This window comes from Oryzias melastigma, linkage group LG17, assembly GCF_002922805.2.
Source record: "Oryzias melastigma strain HK-1 linkage group LG17, ASM292280v2, whole genome shotgun sequence".
Taxonomy (NCBI): domain Eukaryota; kingdom Metazoa; phylum Chordata; class Actinopteri; order Beloniformes; family Adrianichthyidae; genus Oryzias; species Oryzias melastigma.
Genome location: NC_050528.1, coordinates 4,119,679 through 4,137,511, shown reverse-complemented (window position 1 = coordinate 4,137,511; position 17,833 = coordinate 4,119,679). Strand labels below are relative to the sequence as shown.

Below are 17,833 nucleotides of genomic sequence, written 5' to 3'. Positions count from 1 at the left end.
CACGACCGCCACACCAGACCTCCTCTCCCCCCACAGGGAGCCAAACCGTACGACCCCAACGCCAAGCCCAACATCTGCGACGGAGGCTTCAACACTCTGGCCATCCTCCGGCAGGAGCTCTTCGTTTTCAAGGTAACGCAGCTCAGCGAGTCCTCACGCCGCTCTGGGACGCCCATCTGAGGGACGCTCTCTTCACAGGACCAGTGGTTTTGGAGGGTGCGGGATAACTCCGTGGTCCCCGGATATCCCATGCAGATCAACCTCTTCTGGAAAGGCCTGCCTCCCAAGATCGATGCTGTGTACGAAAACAGCGAGGGGAAGTTTGTCTTTTTCAAAGGTAACCAATGCAGCCACAGTTTTCCAGAGATGAGGTCATTCTTCTCGTTGAACCTGGAAACTTTGTGATGCCACTGACACATTTTTTAGTTTTAGGCACAGATTGGAGGCAGTGATGCAAAATTTTTATCTATTTAAAGTTGGAAATTTTTTGGATTAATTTGATGGTAACATGAATGCAAAAGAAACAAATCTAAATTAAAGCTGTAAGCATCGTTGTAAAAATAAGGAAAGAAAACAATATCAAGAATCTCACACACACAAAAATGGGGTTTTCCTATTATTTTCTCTCCATACAGAATTGCTATGCATCCCCACCCTGCCACCCATTTTTTGACCCTCCATCCCTGGATGGAGTTTAATTTTGTAGCTGGTACCAAAATTCTTTTTTTTGTTCAATTCAAGATGACAGTCTCTTCCTGAGGTCAAAGGTAAAAAAAACGTTTGGCCGTAGTCTCAGTCTGGTGGTGTGAAGCAAAGTTGTTTTCCCATATTGTAGGAAAATGTGAAAATCGGGATATTTCAAACTTTATCACAACATGGCCAACAAGCAAAAGTTCTGTGGCCATCCCATAATAATTTAAAAAAAATACTTGGATGTCCTCGACTTGTATGATTTGGTTTCATTCGTGGATTTTGAAATACTTTATTTATATATATATATGTGTGACATTTTGGCTCCCATTCCTTTTTTGATGGTTTCTCCCACTGGGATGTCATCGTTTTTGGGGGATGATCTTTCACTTTACCCAAAACTCATTTTCCCTGAGAACTTGAGCAATTTTTCTGAGTGTTTGAGTTATTGATTGGGTCAAATTCTTGCTCAAAGCTGCAGTAAGAAGAAGAATTGTGAAAAGAATCTGCTGTCCAGTTCTGCTGTGGGACGTAAGAAGACCCGTTCTAGTGTCTGTGGAAGGTCTCTATCTTTGGATAAGAAAGGACCAGACAACTGGGGGGGGGGTGCAGCAGCTTTCCTGTACGGTCAGAGAACTGGTGCAGATCCCATAAAGCCAGTCGTCCATCGAGCAGATTAACATGACATCTGTCAAGCAGCAGGATCAGCGAGACTCATGCTTTATTTATTCACTCTGATGGACTTTACCATTGAAGTATTGACGGGTGCGTGCGAGAGTGTCTGGCCAGCTGCTGCACGGCCCCCACGGTTCCCTCATGATTGGGCTGAACCTAACGCCACAATCGCAGAAAGGAAATGAAACCTCAAGTTCCAGTGGAGTTCAGAGCCCCACCGTCTGTTTGTTAATGAAATGATTGATTCTGCAGAGTTTACTCAGGTCATTTATAGGAAAAATAAGGCCATGCAACACTGCCACTACACACAGTTGTCCATGTATGTAATTTTGATACATGCATGACACATGTAAATCAGAAATGTTTCTTTCGTCGTTGTGCGCAGATGTCCATCAAATGTCTTAATGTGAATTCGGTTTTGAACTGTTCACATTTTTTTAGTCGGTTGAGAATTATGGAGTTTATTCACATTTTCAGTAGTTCACACTCAATTATTGCGTTAATCTTACATAATTGTGTACAATTCTTGCAAAATGCACACGCAGATTTGTGCTTTCCAAGACTGTTCCACGTGTGTCTAACGGACTTTTTATGCATGTACCACAGATTTATGACTTTTATATCGCGTATACAGTGCATATATTACAATAAAATTACGTAATTGACTCAAAAATCCCTTAATAATTGCATATAAACAGCGTAATAATCATGCATGGTTCATTCATTCACATATTGTGTGACGGGCATAATAATTGGTCGACTTTTCACCCCAGAAGTCTAAACAAGTGATCTCCTGAATTGTCTCTCATTTCATGTATGGGAAGCAACAGAGGTCAATAAACACAGAAGAAGCGCCGTAAAAAACGTCGTATTGGCCATCAAAAAACGCTGCTTTTTACTTGTGTTTTATTCACGCAAAAAAGCTGTATTTCTGATGGCTAATACTCCCTTTTTATAGTGCTTTTCCTGGTGATTATTGAACCCTTTTGCTTCCCAAAATAAGACGCCACATTTTCTTTAGGTTTTATTTCCGCATAAAAAAACTGTTTTTGATGGCCAATATGTTGTTTTTTTATAGGTGATTATTGACTCCTTTTGCTTGCCAAAATAAGACGCCACATTTTATTTATTTTTTATTTAAGCGTAAAAAACTGTGTTTTTGATGGCCATTTTTTTTTAGGTGATTATTGACCCCTTTTGCTTGCCATACTAAGATGCCGCTTTTTACCTACGTTTTATTTACGCATAAAGTACTCAGTTTTTGATGGACAATAAGTAGTTTTTTAAAGGGTTTTCCCTTTTCCCTGGTGATTATTGACTCCTTTCGCTTGTCATAATAAGATGCCGCTTTTTACTTACATTTTATTTACGCATAAAAAACAGCATTTTTGTTGGTCAACACACTGTTGTTTTAAAGGGTTTTTTTCCTGGTGATTATTGATCCCTTTTGCTTGCCATAATAAGACGTGGCTTTTTATATCCTTGGAACAAAAAAAACAAGACACCTCTAAAACAACCTGCCCAGTGCTCTGAATGTGAAGAAATTCAATGACGTGCGGGTGTGTGTATTCTTCGCGCGCTTTATTTGTTCTAATTCCGTGGTTTTAACGTGGTTCATTCGTGAAACGTCTGTGAAAATTTTACATAAAAGTCTACAATTTTTTTCACTTTTCCACATACAGTCACGCATGACCAATTTTCATCCCCCATTATACGCAAATCCTACATATTGACTCGGACTTAACCCTTTAACACCGTGGCTCCAGTGCTCATGTTCTTTGATTTGCTGGAAACAATAATTCCAGCAGATTCTGAATGAGAAAAGTGGCTCGCTTTTCTCATTCAGAATCTACTGGAGTTCTCGTGTTAACGGTTGAAAAGTTAGATTATGTTTAAGATTTTGTGTTGTTAAAGCATTAAGAGCATAAAGACCAGTGTGTTAATGACTGGTTCTCAGTCATGTTCTGACTCCAGTGGTGATTTTTCTTTCAGGAAATCGTTATTGGGTTTTCAAGGACACGATCCTCCAGCCCTCTTTTCCTCAGGACATCTCTCTGTTCGGCATCGGCATGCCCAAACAGGACATCGAGACGGCTGTCTGGTGGGAGGACGTTGCCAAAACCTACTTCTTCAAAGGAGACAGGTCTTTGGTTGTTTTTTTGTTTAACTTGTCCTGTCCAGCTGATAAGAGCTGAAGGTTTTTTGTGTTTTTGTGATTTTTACTGCTTCTAAAGGGGGCTATAAATCTTAGGACACAGGTTTGTATAAACCCTCTGTAGTTGAGGCTAAACTGTATTTATATTAATTATATTTGCCTAAATTTCTTGTCGGACAGGACAGAAAAAGGGAAAGGTCTTGGGAAGAAAACTATAACTGTTAGGACTGTGACACATTCATTTATTAGTTTAATTGTTGAAAAAATGAAAAAATTGATTTAGATTTTTCCTATATTTGTTCTTAACCTGGTTGAAACAGTTTCTCACAGATGTTTAGAAACCGGTTCCACTTAAATTTAGATGTGGAATAAATATTCTAAAACTGCTGGACTTTAGACATTTCAAGTGAGCTTCTGTTTGATCAGAGAATCATGTTGCAGTGATAATAAAGTAAAATAATTTTGATTTTTAAGACCTTGAAAGAGTCTGATTTAATGAGCTTTCTCACTGATTTGAGTGCTTTGTTGTCGTGCTTTTTAGTTCATTGATCCAACATTTAAATATTTTTTGCCCTACATTATGAAACCATAGCCTTATAAAACCTCATAGATTTCAGTGGATTCTTTAAATCCATAATTTATGCATGAAAAAAATGAATTGATGTACAAAAGTTTTGTTTTTTTCAGCAGCTGAATTTTTACCCTTTATTCAGCTAATTCAGCTTCTGTTTTTATCACTTTGGTTCTTGAAGTTTTTTTTACAACTTTGGAGATGGATCAATATTTACAACAAAATGTAAAAGTCCTCTTGAATAATAAAATGTGCATCATATAGACATTTAAAGACAAGAAGTTTCAACTAATTGATGTAAAACTACTAAAAAGTGAAACAGTCTTTAAAATCAAGAAGTAAGAATCAAAAAAGTGTGTTTTAATTGTTAAAACAAGCATAAAAATATTCAATATACTTTAAAATGTTAAAAAGATTGCCGCATTTTCCAGACTATAAGTCGCAAGAGCAAAAAATGTCTAATCAAGAAGAAAAAAAACCATATATGTCGCCTTTGCGTAAAAGTCGCACTTTTAGGAGAAAAGTCTGACATTTCAGAATTAATCCGCAAAGTCCAGCGTAGCTAAAAAAAGAAAGAAAGGCAGAAATATAAGGAATACTCTTTTGATCTTTTTAAGAAAAATATCAAAGGAAAACAATCAGATTCTCTGTTTGTTTCTTCTGCAGCTGTCAGTACCAAATACTTCGGACGCAGCGCCCTCTTGTGGTTGTTAGAAGAAACAACCGCTAAAAGACAACCGGTGTTTACTGGGATAAAAACAAATATATGAGTCTATTTAAGCCTAAAAAACCCAGTTAAGTCGCTCCTGAGTGTAAGTTGCAAACTATGGCTAAACTATGAAAAAACTGTGACTTATACTCAATAATGCAATAATAATCTAAGATCTGTTCGATTATTGGTAACTCTTTTCTACAGAGCCGTTAAATCACCCGATGCCATGAGATATATGACAACGGGGTCAGAGTTTGGAATTGAACCCTTGGGGAGCCCTTTTATTTTGAAATTTTAGCTACAGTCGGATTAGAAAAAAAATCGGAATTGTCCCTATAGGTGTCCATGTGTGAGTTTTTGAACAGTATACGGATCAAGCTCCGGTAACCCCGTGATTCTGAAAGGGATATAGCAGTTGAGAAATCTGATTAATATAAAATTGCAAACAGAAAGAGGTTTACTTCTACAGAAGTCATCATAGGATCAGTACATTTGTATTCAGAAATGAATCTACTACTAACTTTTGAAGCTTTCAAACTTGTCAGAATGAAGGAAAATAAAAGAAGTTTTTCTCCACGACAGTAAATCAGACATCAGACAGAAATCTGTTGTTTATCTCTGTGCGTCACAGACGTCATACTCTATGAGAGTATGTCAAAGTGACTCACATATTCACCTGTCCTGATACATCGTATCCTGAAGGGCCGTTGGACCCTGTGGTGGGAGCTGACAAAAATTTTAGTCATCCTGAAACTCGTGATGCTCCGTTCTGACGAATGCCACAATCTGTCCCAAGCAGGGTCTCATCTGTGTGTGAGACAGATGGTCTGTGCTCATCAATTTGACGTCAGCGTGGGAGAGAGATGCCAATTAAATGTATTTAATAAAAGCTGTCTGCATGATACAAAAAAATGCCCACAAATTTACATTTTTAAACACACATAAACTTTTCTGGATTGAGTAGAATCTGTTAGAAAAACAAAAATGTACGTTAAGTCTTTAGCTTTTGATGGTTGTCTGACTACTACAAAACTAGCTGCGTTTCTATTACACATATACACAGAACTTTATTGAAACTCTAGAAATGTTGAAAAAACAGAAATTTTCAATTACGCTGTTTCCGTTAAATCTTAATAATGCAAATAAACACAAACCAACTTACGCGATAAGTCATTCAAAAACATATATGTGACAGTTTAATTTACAGCAGACACATTCAAATTTCCTCTGTGGTACAAACACTCATCATCATCTATCAAAGGAGACGTCGGCGTCTTATTCAGGACGTGGAGCGGAAAGCTATGTGGGAGCGGCTATGGATGAATACATACATATATATATATATATATATATATATATATGTGTATGTACCTCTATATACCTATATATATATATAGGTATAATTATAATTTCATATTCAATTAAAATACAGCTTCTGAAATGTTTTAACAGCCATCAACACTTGAAAATGTTTTTAAGAAGAGATAAAACTGTAACACTAAGTCATATAAATATATATATTTTTTTCCTGTCCAACTTTTCACATTAGTTTTGTCTTGTTGTATTACAAATGAGTGAGCCTAAAAATGTAAAAATGAGCAACATAACTAGCCAAATAAAGAAAAGTATTAAGAAGAACAATGTCCAAACATAAAGGAATTTAAGAACAAATGAATAAAAACCGCAAGCTGCGATATATAGCGGCAGGTGCCACCTGCCCTCGCTGAGCCCCACCCCCACCGGCTGATCGCCCCTCCCCCTCTGCCTCTACCACCCTGGTCAGAGTTGAATGTAACAAAGTAATTTAAAAAAGATACAAATGATGGGTTTTCTGTTGTTTTTTTCTCCATAGCAACCATCTTATTTTTTAGTCACCCGGGGGTGATGAACAAATCTATATAATTTTTAGAAGAATCGGTTGAAGTAATTTTTTTTATTTCCTTAGCAACTGAGGTTTTTATGTTAACCACGCACATATTCCTATTATGATCAAATCTCATTATAATATATATATATATATTTCAGCTTGAGCCAACAATCCATGTATTTAATTTTCATAATTTTGTGCTAAAAACTGTGCGAGCAATAGGGGAATGCCGCTTTAGCATTCCCACGCGTGCTAACAGCGTTCAAAATCAAAACTTTGAAAACACATTTTTTTCCCAAGTATAATCCCAACGATGCTCGAGGAGTTAGGAGGTGATAGTTTAAATCCCAAGGAGGAATTGAAATTTGTAGCTGGAACTAAAGATGACTTTTTTTTTAAATAAAAATTTTATTTCAAGATGGCGACCTCTTGCCAAAGTCAAAGGTCAAACAGAACTTTGGTTGTGGTTGTAGACTCAACCCATATGCGTGACGTTACCTAAAACATTTTTGAATAAGCAATCTGGTTCTTAATGTCCAGGACTGCTGAGAGACATGATAATTGATGGATTTTTAGGTCAAATATATACAAATAAACAGTTATATATCTTTTAATAGTTATAGGTACACATTTGAACTGTGTGGGGTTACATTTGGGTGTACTGGGAATAAAGATTTAAATGGAACCAAAGGAAAGTTTATACTTGAGAATGTCTGGATGTTTATGTATATTCATCCATTGGCCTTTATTTAGTTGTATATGAGTGTTATGGTGTCTGAGCTGAATATGTATTCATAAGAGAGGGAGCAGTACTACAATAGGTAGTGAGTGTACTGATTGTGGTGATAAATTAGGACATAGGGTGAGGCTTTTACTTCTTCTGACTCCCTTTGGATATTTGTTGTAATTTTTGTCCTATCTTTCTGTTTCAAGTAATAAATAAAACATCATCAACATTGAAATGACAATTTTAAAGACAAAACGCAACAACTTAATAAAAAATACATTTAAATTGATTATTTTCCAGCAGAATTTAAATCAATAATGAAAACAAACATGGTTTAGGTTCACATGAAAACACTAAATAATATAGAAAGATAATGGGAAACACACAAGCCCCCCAGAGGGTGCAATCACAGAACCAAGTATTGTGTGTTCATCAAGTCTTAATGGTTACTAAAAAAAAAAAAAAAAGATAAATAATTGGCCAACACGAATTTGCTCTTGATTAAACTGCAGACGTCACAGGTCTCAAAGGAAAGAAATAAACAGAAATAAGCAACGAGGGTTTGAGGAAAATACAGCAGTACACACTGACTCAACACTTTGTTGATGTCCTCTCAGAAAAAAACTCTGGCAACACTGTAATAGATAGAACCAACAAAAAGATGGGATGTACCTGAGGGGATCACCTTGATAAGGATCACATTGATATGGATCACTTTGATAAGGATCACTTTGATAAGGATCACTTTGATTTTTTATTTCTTTCCTAAAACAGACATTTTGGTTTTATACATCATGAGAATTATCTACTGGTAACCAGAAGAATAAAAAAAAGCCAAACAGTTTTGATCTAGGATTCCAAGATGATCTTAAATTGAAGCTTTAAGTGCATTAAAACATATTCTTTCTGTAATTTTGCAGATACTGGAGATACAATGAGGACACGAGGATGATGGACCCAGGTTACCCCAAATCCATCTCGATCTGGAAGGGCCTCCCCGACTCGCCACAGGGGGCTTTTGTAGATAAGACCAACGGTATGAATCTTTTCTATGACTCAGATATGCATTAAGGTATTTTGCTTTCAAGCTTTTTCTCCTAAGATTTCATTTTATATGAAAAAAATTGAAAATGAAAAATGTGTCCTTTTCAAAACAAGTTTAAAAACATAAAAAGATCTATTTTCCCTCTTGTTACAAGTGAGATCAATCTACCACTAGAACCAGTAGAATTTGTCTTGGTAAGATTTCCTAAAACAAGTTGGGATGTTCTGCTGCTCTTTTAAGACAAAATGTAACTTTAAAAATGAGCTATAAACACTAATATTTTTTAGATCTATTGCTCTGAAAATTGAAAATATGTCTGTATTGTTAAAAAAAAGTTGTTTATCTTTTAAGAAGGTACATTCATACTTTTTCCCAAAATGCTATCCTATTTTAAGTGCTATGATATAGACAAAGTTAAACAAATTAAATGTAAATTGTAGCTAAAAAAACTAGCCTCATTAGAGACATTATTTAAAAAAAATCTTTTTAGGATCAAACCAGATATTTGAAACTTATCGTCTTAAATAAGCTAATTTAGCTCAGTCTCGTTTTGTCGAAAGCCAAGTACACAACGTTACGTAATACATAAGTGTTTCTTGCGTTTCTCATTCGTCGATATCCGTCTAGATCACATGTGTCAAAGTTGAGGCCCTGGGGCCGGATCCGGCCCTCCGGGTAATTCTATCCGGCCCTTCAGATCATTTTATTTTATTGTTATTAATGACCCGATGTTATCTTGAGATCATTTCTAAAATATTATTCCTGTCTTTTTATTAGTCATATTTATGTTAAAAAAATTAAGGTTTTAAAGTTTTAAAATTGTTATTCTGTTAGCTTTTTGGACTATTTTGGCATTTACTAAGATTGTTTAGGCTGTTTTGGAGTTTAGCTATTTCTTCAGCTACATGCTAGCAGGGCGCAGTTATGCACAAATCAAGAAATATGCACAAATTAAGTATTACACACAAATCCAAAAAGTTATGAACAAATTAAGAAATCCAAATGCACAATTTTTACTGATTTTAAGTTTACAAATGTATACACATTTGTTTAGAAATACATTAAAAATCTATTATTTAATTTGAATATATTTATATTAATCTGATACAGTTCACATATTGTAAAGTTTATCAGTGAAATAATGAGATTAATATCATCCAGTGTTACATGGATTCTCTAAAGTAGAAGTTCTAACAGAAATGTTCAGATCATTAACATTATAAACATCGTTCTGCTTCTCCTGGAGGACGTTTCAGTTTGGACACTAGGTGGTGATCACGCTATAGAAGTACACTTTATTCAAGAAGATAACAACAGTATGAGGGGAAAAACAAAGTTTTAGACCACAAATAGTTACTTTAAAGATTATTTCCTTAAAAGAGTTTGGTAAATTAATGTCTGTAAGTAAATATGTTCATTTAGTCAGTAATGTATATTTTTGGTCAACCGAGCGTTAGCATTAGCCGTCCTATGGGAAATTCGATTGAACGTTGGCATCAAGCTAGCGGACTTTTCAATTAATCGATTTTTTTTCAACCCAGTGCTACCATACTGATATGTGACACGGCCTTAAACTAGGAACTAGACAAACGTAACTATTGAAATGTAGTGTTTTTGCAGCGTAATCTAAACAGGTGTGTTTTTTACCGGCCTCCAGGCTTCACCTATTTCTACAAGGGGAAGGAGTACTGGAAGTTCAACAACAATCTGCTTCGCGTTGAGCCCGGCTACCCGAGGTCCATCCTGAGGGACTTCATGGGATGCGACGGTTATCCGGCCGACCCCAACTGGGACTGGAGTCCGCCGGCGGCCGAGGAGCGGCACTACGACAACGGCGACGTTGACGTGGTCATCAAACTGGACAGCACGGGCGGCACGGAGAAAGCGGTGGCCATCGCCATCCCCTGCGTTCTGGCGCTGTGCATGATGGTCCTCCTCTACACCATTTTCCAGTTCAGGAGGAAGAGCACGCAGCGCCACATACTGTACTGCAAGCGCTCTATGCAGGAGTGGGTCTAAGGTCAACGGGAGAGCGGGAAGCTCCGATTAAGGTCTAGTTTTTGCTTAAAGCCCTATAACTGGAGACGCTGCAGCAGGTTTGCCATGTTGGCAGGTTGAGGAGCTGAGTCAGCAGAACTCACATGAAGACGGAACAACCAATATGTATGTATCTGCTTTGACTTTTTCTGTACCTCAGAACCAACTCTATTAAGTGGGACAGAATTACGCTTCTGAGTGAGACCTCTGTCTATTCCTATCTCTGCACGCTGCTTCAAAGCTCTCTCTTCAGCGGACAAATTAGGATCTTTCACTTCTTAATCCAACCGTCCATTTTTTTAATTGTTTTGACCCTGTAAAATCATTCATGTGGAGGAACCAAATATGACCTGATCTTCCAAAGAGGATTACGGCTCGGTGTGGATGTTTTGATTTTTGGATTTTCTTCATTTCTGCTCCGTCATCTTCTTTTTTTTTTTGGGAAGGATGCAGCATTTGGCAAAAGCGAGGAACCTGAGGCTGTTGTGGCAGTTTGTTTCCTGAAAAACAAAGAAATCCCTCTCTGCAATAGTTATGAGACTGCCTTAATAATCCCAGACGACGGCGGTGATCCTCAGTCAGTCTAAAACGGCGTGTGAAGTCTTTAATTACGGCCCACAGTTTGATCCGCAACAGGCGCGCCGCTCCTGGAAAATGTCAGCTGCCAAATATCAGCTTTCATTTACTGCCTCAGCAGAGACACAAAGGGTGGCTCGTTGTGTGTCTGTGTGTGTTTGTATTGTGTGCTTGTAAAAGGCAGCCTGGCGTTAATGTCTGAAACGGCTTTAGCAGAATCTCTCCAGAGAGCAGCTTTGCTTTTTACAGACACTTTTTGTTTTAGATTTTATGTAATAAATGTTTTGACTTCTTGTTTTCATGCACAGCGCCACCCAGAGGAGGAAGAAAGAATGTTCCACTTCAACCACCGGCCTGCAGAAGATTCATAGCTTCTCTGTCCAGAAGACTGCTCGTCCAAACAGGTTCTTACGGATTTATCCAAACTTCCTTTGAGAGAATTTGGGATTAGACGAGCTGTACCAGTAGAGCCCGAGTGTTCAGTAATAGAACCGGGCTGCTTTATGCACTGTAACTACAACTAACCGTTATGCAAACGTCCTCCTCAGCTGAAGGTGTGGAACATGGAACAGATGTTCAGCCATGCAAACACTGATGGACGGAACTGGAGAAGAATTTGGTTTTTCTGAGCCAGATTCACATTAGGGAACGGTGGATCAGGCCCAACAAAGCCAGACGTTATGAATCTTTCATTTGCTGTTTTACTTTATGTTGCATCACGCAGCTCGGGTACTAACGGAGTCTTTAAAAGTGTCGCGTGGCTTTTTCAGAGCTTTCATGAAGATGTTTACGCTCACGAGCTTCTTTAAAGGAACCAGGAGTTCATCTTTAATAACAACATCATGTCTGGAGGTTGTTTTTCAAGCCACAATGTGAGTGATGGAGTATTAGAGCCACCATAAAAATAAATTGATCAATATATGAGAATAAATTCAACTATTTACGAGAATAAAATGATAAGAAAAAAGTTATACAATTTTGAATACATTTTTCCTCATAACTTTTTATTACTCTGGTAAAAATTATGACTTTTTTCACATAAGTTTAAAAAAAAAATACTCATAATTTATGACTTTATTCTTATAAATTACAACTTGTTTCTCATAAAATGACTTTATTTTAGTCCTGTAAAATTACAACTTTTTTTTCATAATTTTACCATTTTTTTCTTATTTATGAATTTACTCTCATGAAAGTAGAATTGTTCCCATAATGTATAGATTTTTTTCCCATAATTGTATTATTTTGTTTTATTCTCGTCAAACTATAACTTTTACCTTAGAAATATGACTCGCTTCTTGTATATTTTCAACTTTTTGTCATAATTTTACACTTTTATTCCCATAAAATTACAACTTTTTCTTTATAATTTCAGTACTTTTATATATTCTCATAATATTTTCTCATATTTAATTTTTTCTCATAATTTTATAATTTTATTCTGATAAAATTAGTTTAAATTAATTTTATTGCTCTATTTTATTGTCTGAAAATTATTTTTTTCTCATCATTTTACAAATTTATCTTGATAAAATTGCTCCTTTTTTTTATATAAATGTTTGTCTTTATTATCGTAAAATTACCATTTCTCATACAAGTTTGAACATTTTTCTAATAATTTTACGTATTCACTCCCATAAAATCACAACTTTTTCTTTATAATTTCAGAACTTTAGTATATTTTCATAAGATTTTCTCATATATTTTATTTTTTCTCATAATTTTATAATTTTATTCTCATAGAATTAGTTAAAATTAATTTTATTGCTCTATGTTGTTCTTTTAAAATTATTTTTTTCCCATAATTTTACAAATTTATCTTGATAAAATTGCACCTTTTTTTATAAATGTTTGTCTTTAGTATCGTAAAATTACCTTTTCTCATAAAAGTTTGAAAATTTTTCTCATAATTTACATATTTACTCCCATAATATTACGACTTTTTTTTCTCATAAATTAACATTTTTTTCTCTTAATTTTACAAATTTATTCTCATAAAATTTCTACTATTTTTGAATAATTTTCCAACTTTATTTGCATGCGTTTAATCATTTATTTTCTTTTCTGGCGGCCCAAACACTCCAATAAACTTTTGGTTTCAGGACTATAGAGACGAATGAGGGACTGATGTATGAAAATGACGTCAACCAAACATCCAAATATGAAATCATTAACAGCAAACAAAATTAATATCTGCACACATTTTTGTTTTTGATAGTTTTGTTTTTATTTTTGAATATTTGATGCCTTTACTTTGATGATCCTGCTATAAAATACATTTAAAATGTACTTTTTGATGAGTTTGCTGGACTGTAAATGGAAAAAGACTTTTCATGAACATGTAGAGTCATGTTTATGTAGGTTTGGTGGCATAAATAACTAAAATAAATAAGAAACTGCGCGTATGAACCTGTTAAAGCAGCTGGTGAGTGTAAACATCACATCTCTTTGTGTTTTATACGTCAGCCGTTCAGGAACCAGAATCCAATCTTCCATTTTTTTAACATCCGATGCTTAAAAAGTTTCTGTCTGAGATGATTGGTCGACTCTTTGGTCTGTTTCTGGTAAATGAAGACGCCATTCGTTCCCTTCTGTTGACCATGACTCGTCCTCGCGTCGGCCATCTTTGCGGTGAAATGACTAATCCGCCTGGCAGATCCGCTCCACGCAGCGACAGATCCCAGATCCAGCCTGACCTGGTGGTTTCGGCCTTCAACGTCAAACCGTGGAAGCGGGAGCGACTTTCATTTCCGCCAATCCGTGCCCACTGTAATTTAAGCGGAAGCCTCCGGCTCGGTGTCGTGCGTGGTGTTGTGTCAGTGTGCGTGTTTGTGGTGAGGATGTGACGGCTCAGAGACGGAGAACCCAACGCGGCCCACAGGCCAGTCGATGCTGTATTTATTGCTGTAGTTACCCCTGTGTGCTCCACACCTCACATTTCATTGTACCCAGAACAACAAGCTGTCAATAAAGTGGGTTTCAAAATGCAATATTTTCTTCTAGTCTCTCTGCTCCGGAGTAATACTCCCTCCTTCTGCTGGAGCGATTTGTTCTGAACATACAACCCAGACGTGGAAATCTCCAACATGGGCGGGAGCTTCATGGACCCGTTTGTCTCCAGACTTCTGTGTTTTTTTCGTCTGCCTTCACACTTGCTGCTACGCATTAGGGCTAAATGGGAGTCTTAGGAAGGACGGAGAGATCAGATAGAAAGACTAAGGAGCGCTCTAGATCTACGGAGGCACACGAGCGAGAGGTTCACCTGTGTAAATACTGTACAAGCCGGGCTGTACATTCTCTGCTTCGGACACTTTTTATGTTTCTGATCCACCGACTCCATGGATAAAGAGGATGCTGACTGTTGTAAATAAAGCGAGTGCATATTCATCACGTCTGACTGGTTTTATTTTATTTAGCCCTTTGATGTTCTTTCACTTGCATTAACTTTTCGATATTTCCAGCAGATTCTGAAGCAGAGAAAAGCGTCATTTTACGGCCTTTAATTCGGGTTTTACAAAACCAGAACTAAAATCAACACAATTTTTGCAAAAATATCTAAAACATTTCTGATAAAGTTACATTATACATAACAAAAACTAATTAAAAACCTCAGTGTTTGTTTACTTTTATTTCTCTCATTACAATTTGTTTTATGAATATGTTGGTTATTTTTGTGTAAATTATTAAGAATGCAACGATTTCACAAGATAGGTTCAAAATATACATCTGCTCTTGCAAAACAGGAACAAAAATCTGTGTTTTAGATGGAAATCATGATGAATTTTATGGGATTTGCTGTGATGATACATTACATTTAATTTGGTTTACAATGGAGGGAAAAACAAATGCTAAACATTTATCCTTTAACGATAATGTTTTCTTTAAATACAGATCATATTTAAAAACAGGACTATCAATACTAAAATATCAAAACCTGCATATTACCATTTTGCTTAACATCAAAATGCAAAAAAAATGTATATGAAAAGAAATAAAAAAACAAACTTTAAAAAAAAAAAAATTCTAGAAAGTAGTAAAATGATCTGTCAGTAAATCATAACAATCTAGAAATTCCACACAAGAATTAAAAAATGGGAAATAAGCTACAAAAGATAAAAAAAACCCCAATAGAATTACTTTAAATTGAATGTTAATCAGGTCAATACGTTTTTTTTGCTAGTTCTAAGCAAAAGTTCACTTCAAAAACACTGAAGCTGATAGCCACTTAAATATTAGCTAAAAGCTAAATTAGCATAAAAACTTAAAAAAAGAATGTAGCTGGAAAAAATAGCTAAACTTCAAAACATCCTAAAAAACGGGAAAAAGCCTAAATTAGCCAAAACAGCTAGCATGTAACCAAAACATTAGCTTGACTCCAAAATAGCCTAAAACAATCTTTGTAAATGCTAGCTGAATGAAAATTTTTACAATTTTAAAACTGTAATTTAATAATTATGAACTAGATATGTAGCATCACCTGACAGCTAGCAGCGTATTGCTGAAATATTGGCTAAACTCTAAACAGTCCAAAAAACTTCTAAAGAAAAGTCTAAATTAGCCAAATCTACTGAAATATTAGCTACACCTTAAATTAGCGTAACAAAACCTAGCAAATGCCGAAATAGTCTAAAAAACTAGCAGCTAGCTACCTATGCCAATTTTAAAAAATGTAAAACTGTAACTTTTAAACATAATTATGAATAATAAAAAAGCAGGAATATTATTCCAGAATAAATCAACTTAAACCTTAAATAATTTAATTATTTTACTTTTTATAAAAATATATTTAGTCAAAATTATACAAGTTAGAATTGAGCGAAGGATAACATTAATAACAATAAAATAAAATGATGTGGAGGGCCGGATCCGGCCCCCGGGCCTTGACTTGGTCACGTGCTCCACAGCCTTTTGTCGAAAAGTATGACAGAAAACAATTTCAACTTAAAAAAATAAATAAATAAATAGCAGCCACAACTTGAAGGTTTTCGTGCATCAACTTTTATAATGTCATCAATACAGAGTTTCTCTTTTTGGACATTTTCTGTTGCTGGTGATTTTTGTCATGGAATAAGTGAACTTTAAATATTTGTGGCTCCAAACTTTATCTATAAGACGTGAGTGAACATCAGAGCGTTGTCCTTCTTGTCGCAGTGCGACGACGACTTGGAGGGACATTTCTGCTTGTTGCAGATCTCCTGGTAGCCTTCAGCCTCCGTCAGTCCACTGGCTTTATGATGCAAAGATGAAATACAAACACATTTAAATTAACTTTCCTTGAAACTCTGCAGTTGATCAGCACATATGAACGCAGCACCTTCTATCGGATTGTGAAGGATGCAGTAGTCGTTTGGACTGGTGGCGTTCTTAGAGGTGGACGTTGAAATAGCCTACACAGAGATGAGTGTTTTAAAAAAAACATACTTCTGCTCAATAAAGTAATTGCATAACCTTGCCTTAATTTTGCAGAAGGATTTTGCCGCCGGAGGAGCAAATTCAAAGTTAATATCCATGACTTTTCCAGTTTGAGGAGACGTGTGCTTCACCTCGAGGGACTGAGACGACTCCTTTATAATCTTTAAAAAAACATATTTGCATCAAAAACAAACAAATATCTCAAATATTCTTTATAATGAATAAAATTTTGTTTATTCAGTTGACAGTTACCTCATAATTGCACTTTTCTGGACCGTCGCGACACTTTTTTGAGCTCCAGGTCTTCAGCTGATTCACCAGATCACCGACGGGTCCAGAACAAGGCAGCCTGAAGGTCCTGCAGAGATCACAAAACAAATCATTCTTCAAATATTTTCATTAGAAAAGAACAAAAGTCCAGGTTTTTACCATATTGCTATGCACTTTGAAGGATCTACGGCGGAAGAAGCGAAAAGCAGCAGCTGCAGAAAGCCAGCAGCGACCAGCAGAGCTCTGGCGGTCATCGTGGTCCAGGTGAGGATTCAGAGCCATCGCTCACAGCGCCCGGGTTGCCACGCCGCGGCTGTCTCTTGAGTGATGGCTTAATGTGTTACTAATGGAGTGTGACTTCCTCAGCCAGTGAGAGGTCTTCACGCAGAGAGGATCTCTGCTTTTGTCCACATCTCTTCATCGCTTTTGAGGAGGAAGTTGTTTCAGTGAAAACACATGACAAACGGTGAGTTCAGGACACAATTAAAAACAGTAAATATTCTTTTCTAAAGCAGAATTTATTTGCTTTCATGCTAAGTTACTTTTTTTCACCTAAAACTGATATTTTTCAAGTTTTATGCCATTTTTAACTGTATTTTTGAACTAGGTCACGGTATCCTTCAGAATCGTGTGACTGAAATCCTTTTTATTTCCATTATCAGGCTAAAGATGCATAAATATGTTATTGAAGAGCGGAAGAAACGCATGGAGGAGTCAAGACAAATAAAACAAAGACATCATACATTGTATGACCCCCAACATAAACTGAAATCATTTGTTCTTTACCGTAAGAGGATCTTTGGTCACAAAGATAGTTTCAAATATAATTCAATTCCACTTTATTTATATAGTCCAATATCAAACCTCATGATGGCGAGGCATTAGCAGAACCTTCAAGATTTTAGGGGCCTCCAACGCCACGGAGCAGGGAAGTGGGAAAGCCTATTCCTGTTCTTAAGATAGGCTCCAGCAACTCCTTGACCATGAAAAGGATTCAGCGGATCATGAAGATGGATGAAGGATGTTCTGTGGCTAAAGTCTTAGTCACATGGATCCATATGGGGGGGGTTTGCATCTTAAGGTGAGCACAGGTGTG

General features: G+C 36.3%; 1 protein-coding gene and 1 long non-coding RNA gene across 3 annotated transcripts in view; both read left to right on the top strand.

Annotated features, from left to right (window-relative positions):
• The window catches only part of mmp16b (matrix metallopeptidase 16b (membrane-inserted)), a gene marked incomplete in the record, with an annotated part of 32,009 nt that extends 19,549 nt beyond the window's left edge, over positions 1–12,460 (top strand). For both annotated transcript variants that reach the window (XM_024273584.2, XM_024273583.2), the window contains 5 exon segments: positions 1–132; positions 199–337; positions 3,358–3,508; positions 8,318–8,433; positions 10,100–12,460. In XM_024273584.2, coding sequence (XP_024129352.1) covers positions 1–132; positions 199–337; positions 3,358–3,508; positions 8,318–8,433; positions 10,100–10,461 — 900 coding nt within the window.
• Positions 12,461–16,698: 4,238 nt separating this feature from the next.
• Positions 16,699–17,502, top strand: LOC112147578. The gene is made up of 4 exons (XR_002919479.1): positions 16,699–16,822; positions 16,919–17,001; positions 17,104–17,203; positions 17,400–17,502. It is a non-coding gene; the product is annotated as an uncharacterized LOC112147578 (long non-coding RNA).
• The last annotated feature ends 331 nt before the right edge of the window (positions 17,503–17,833 follow it).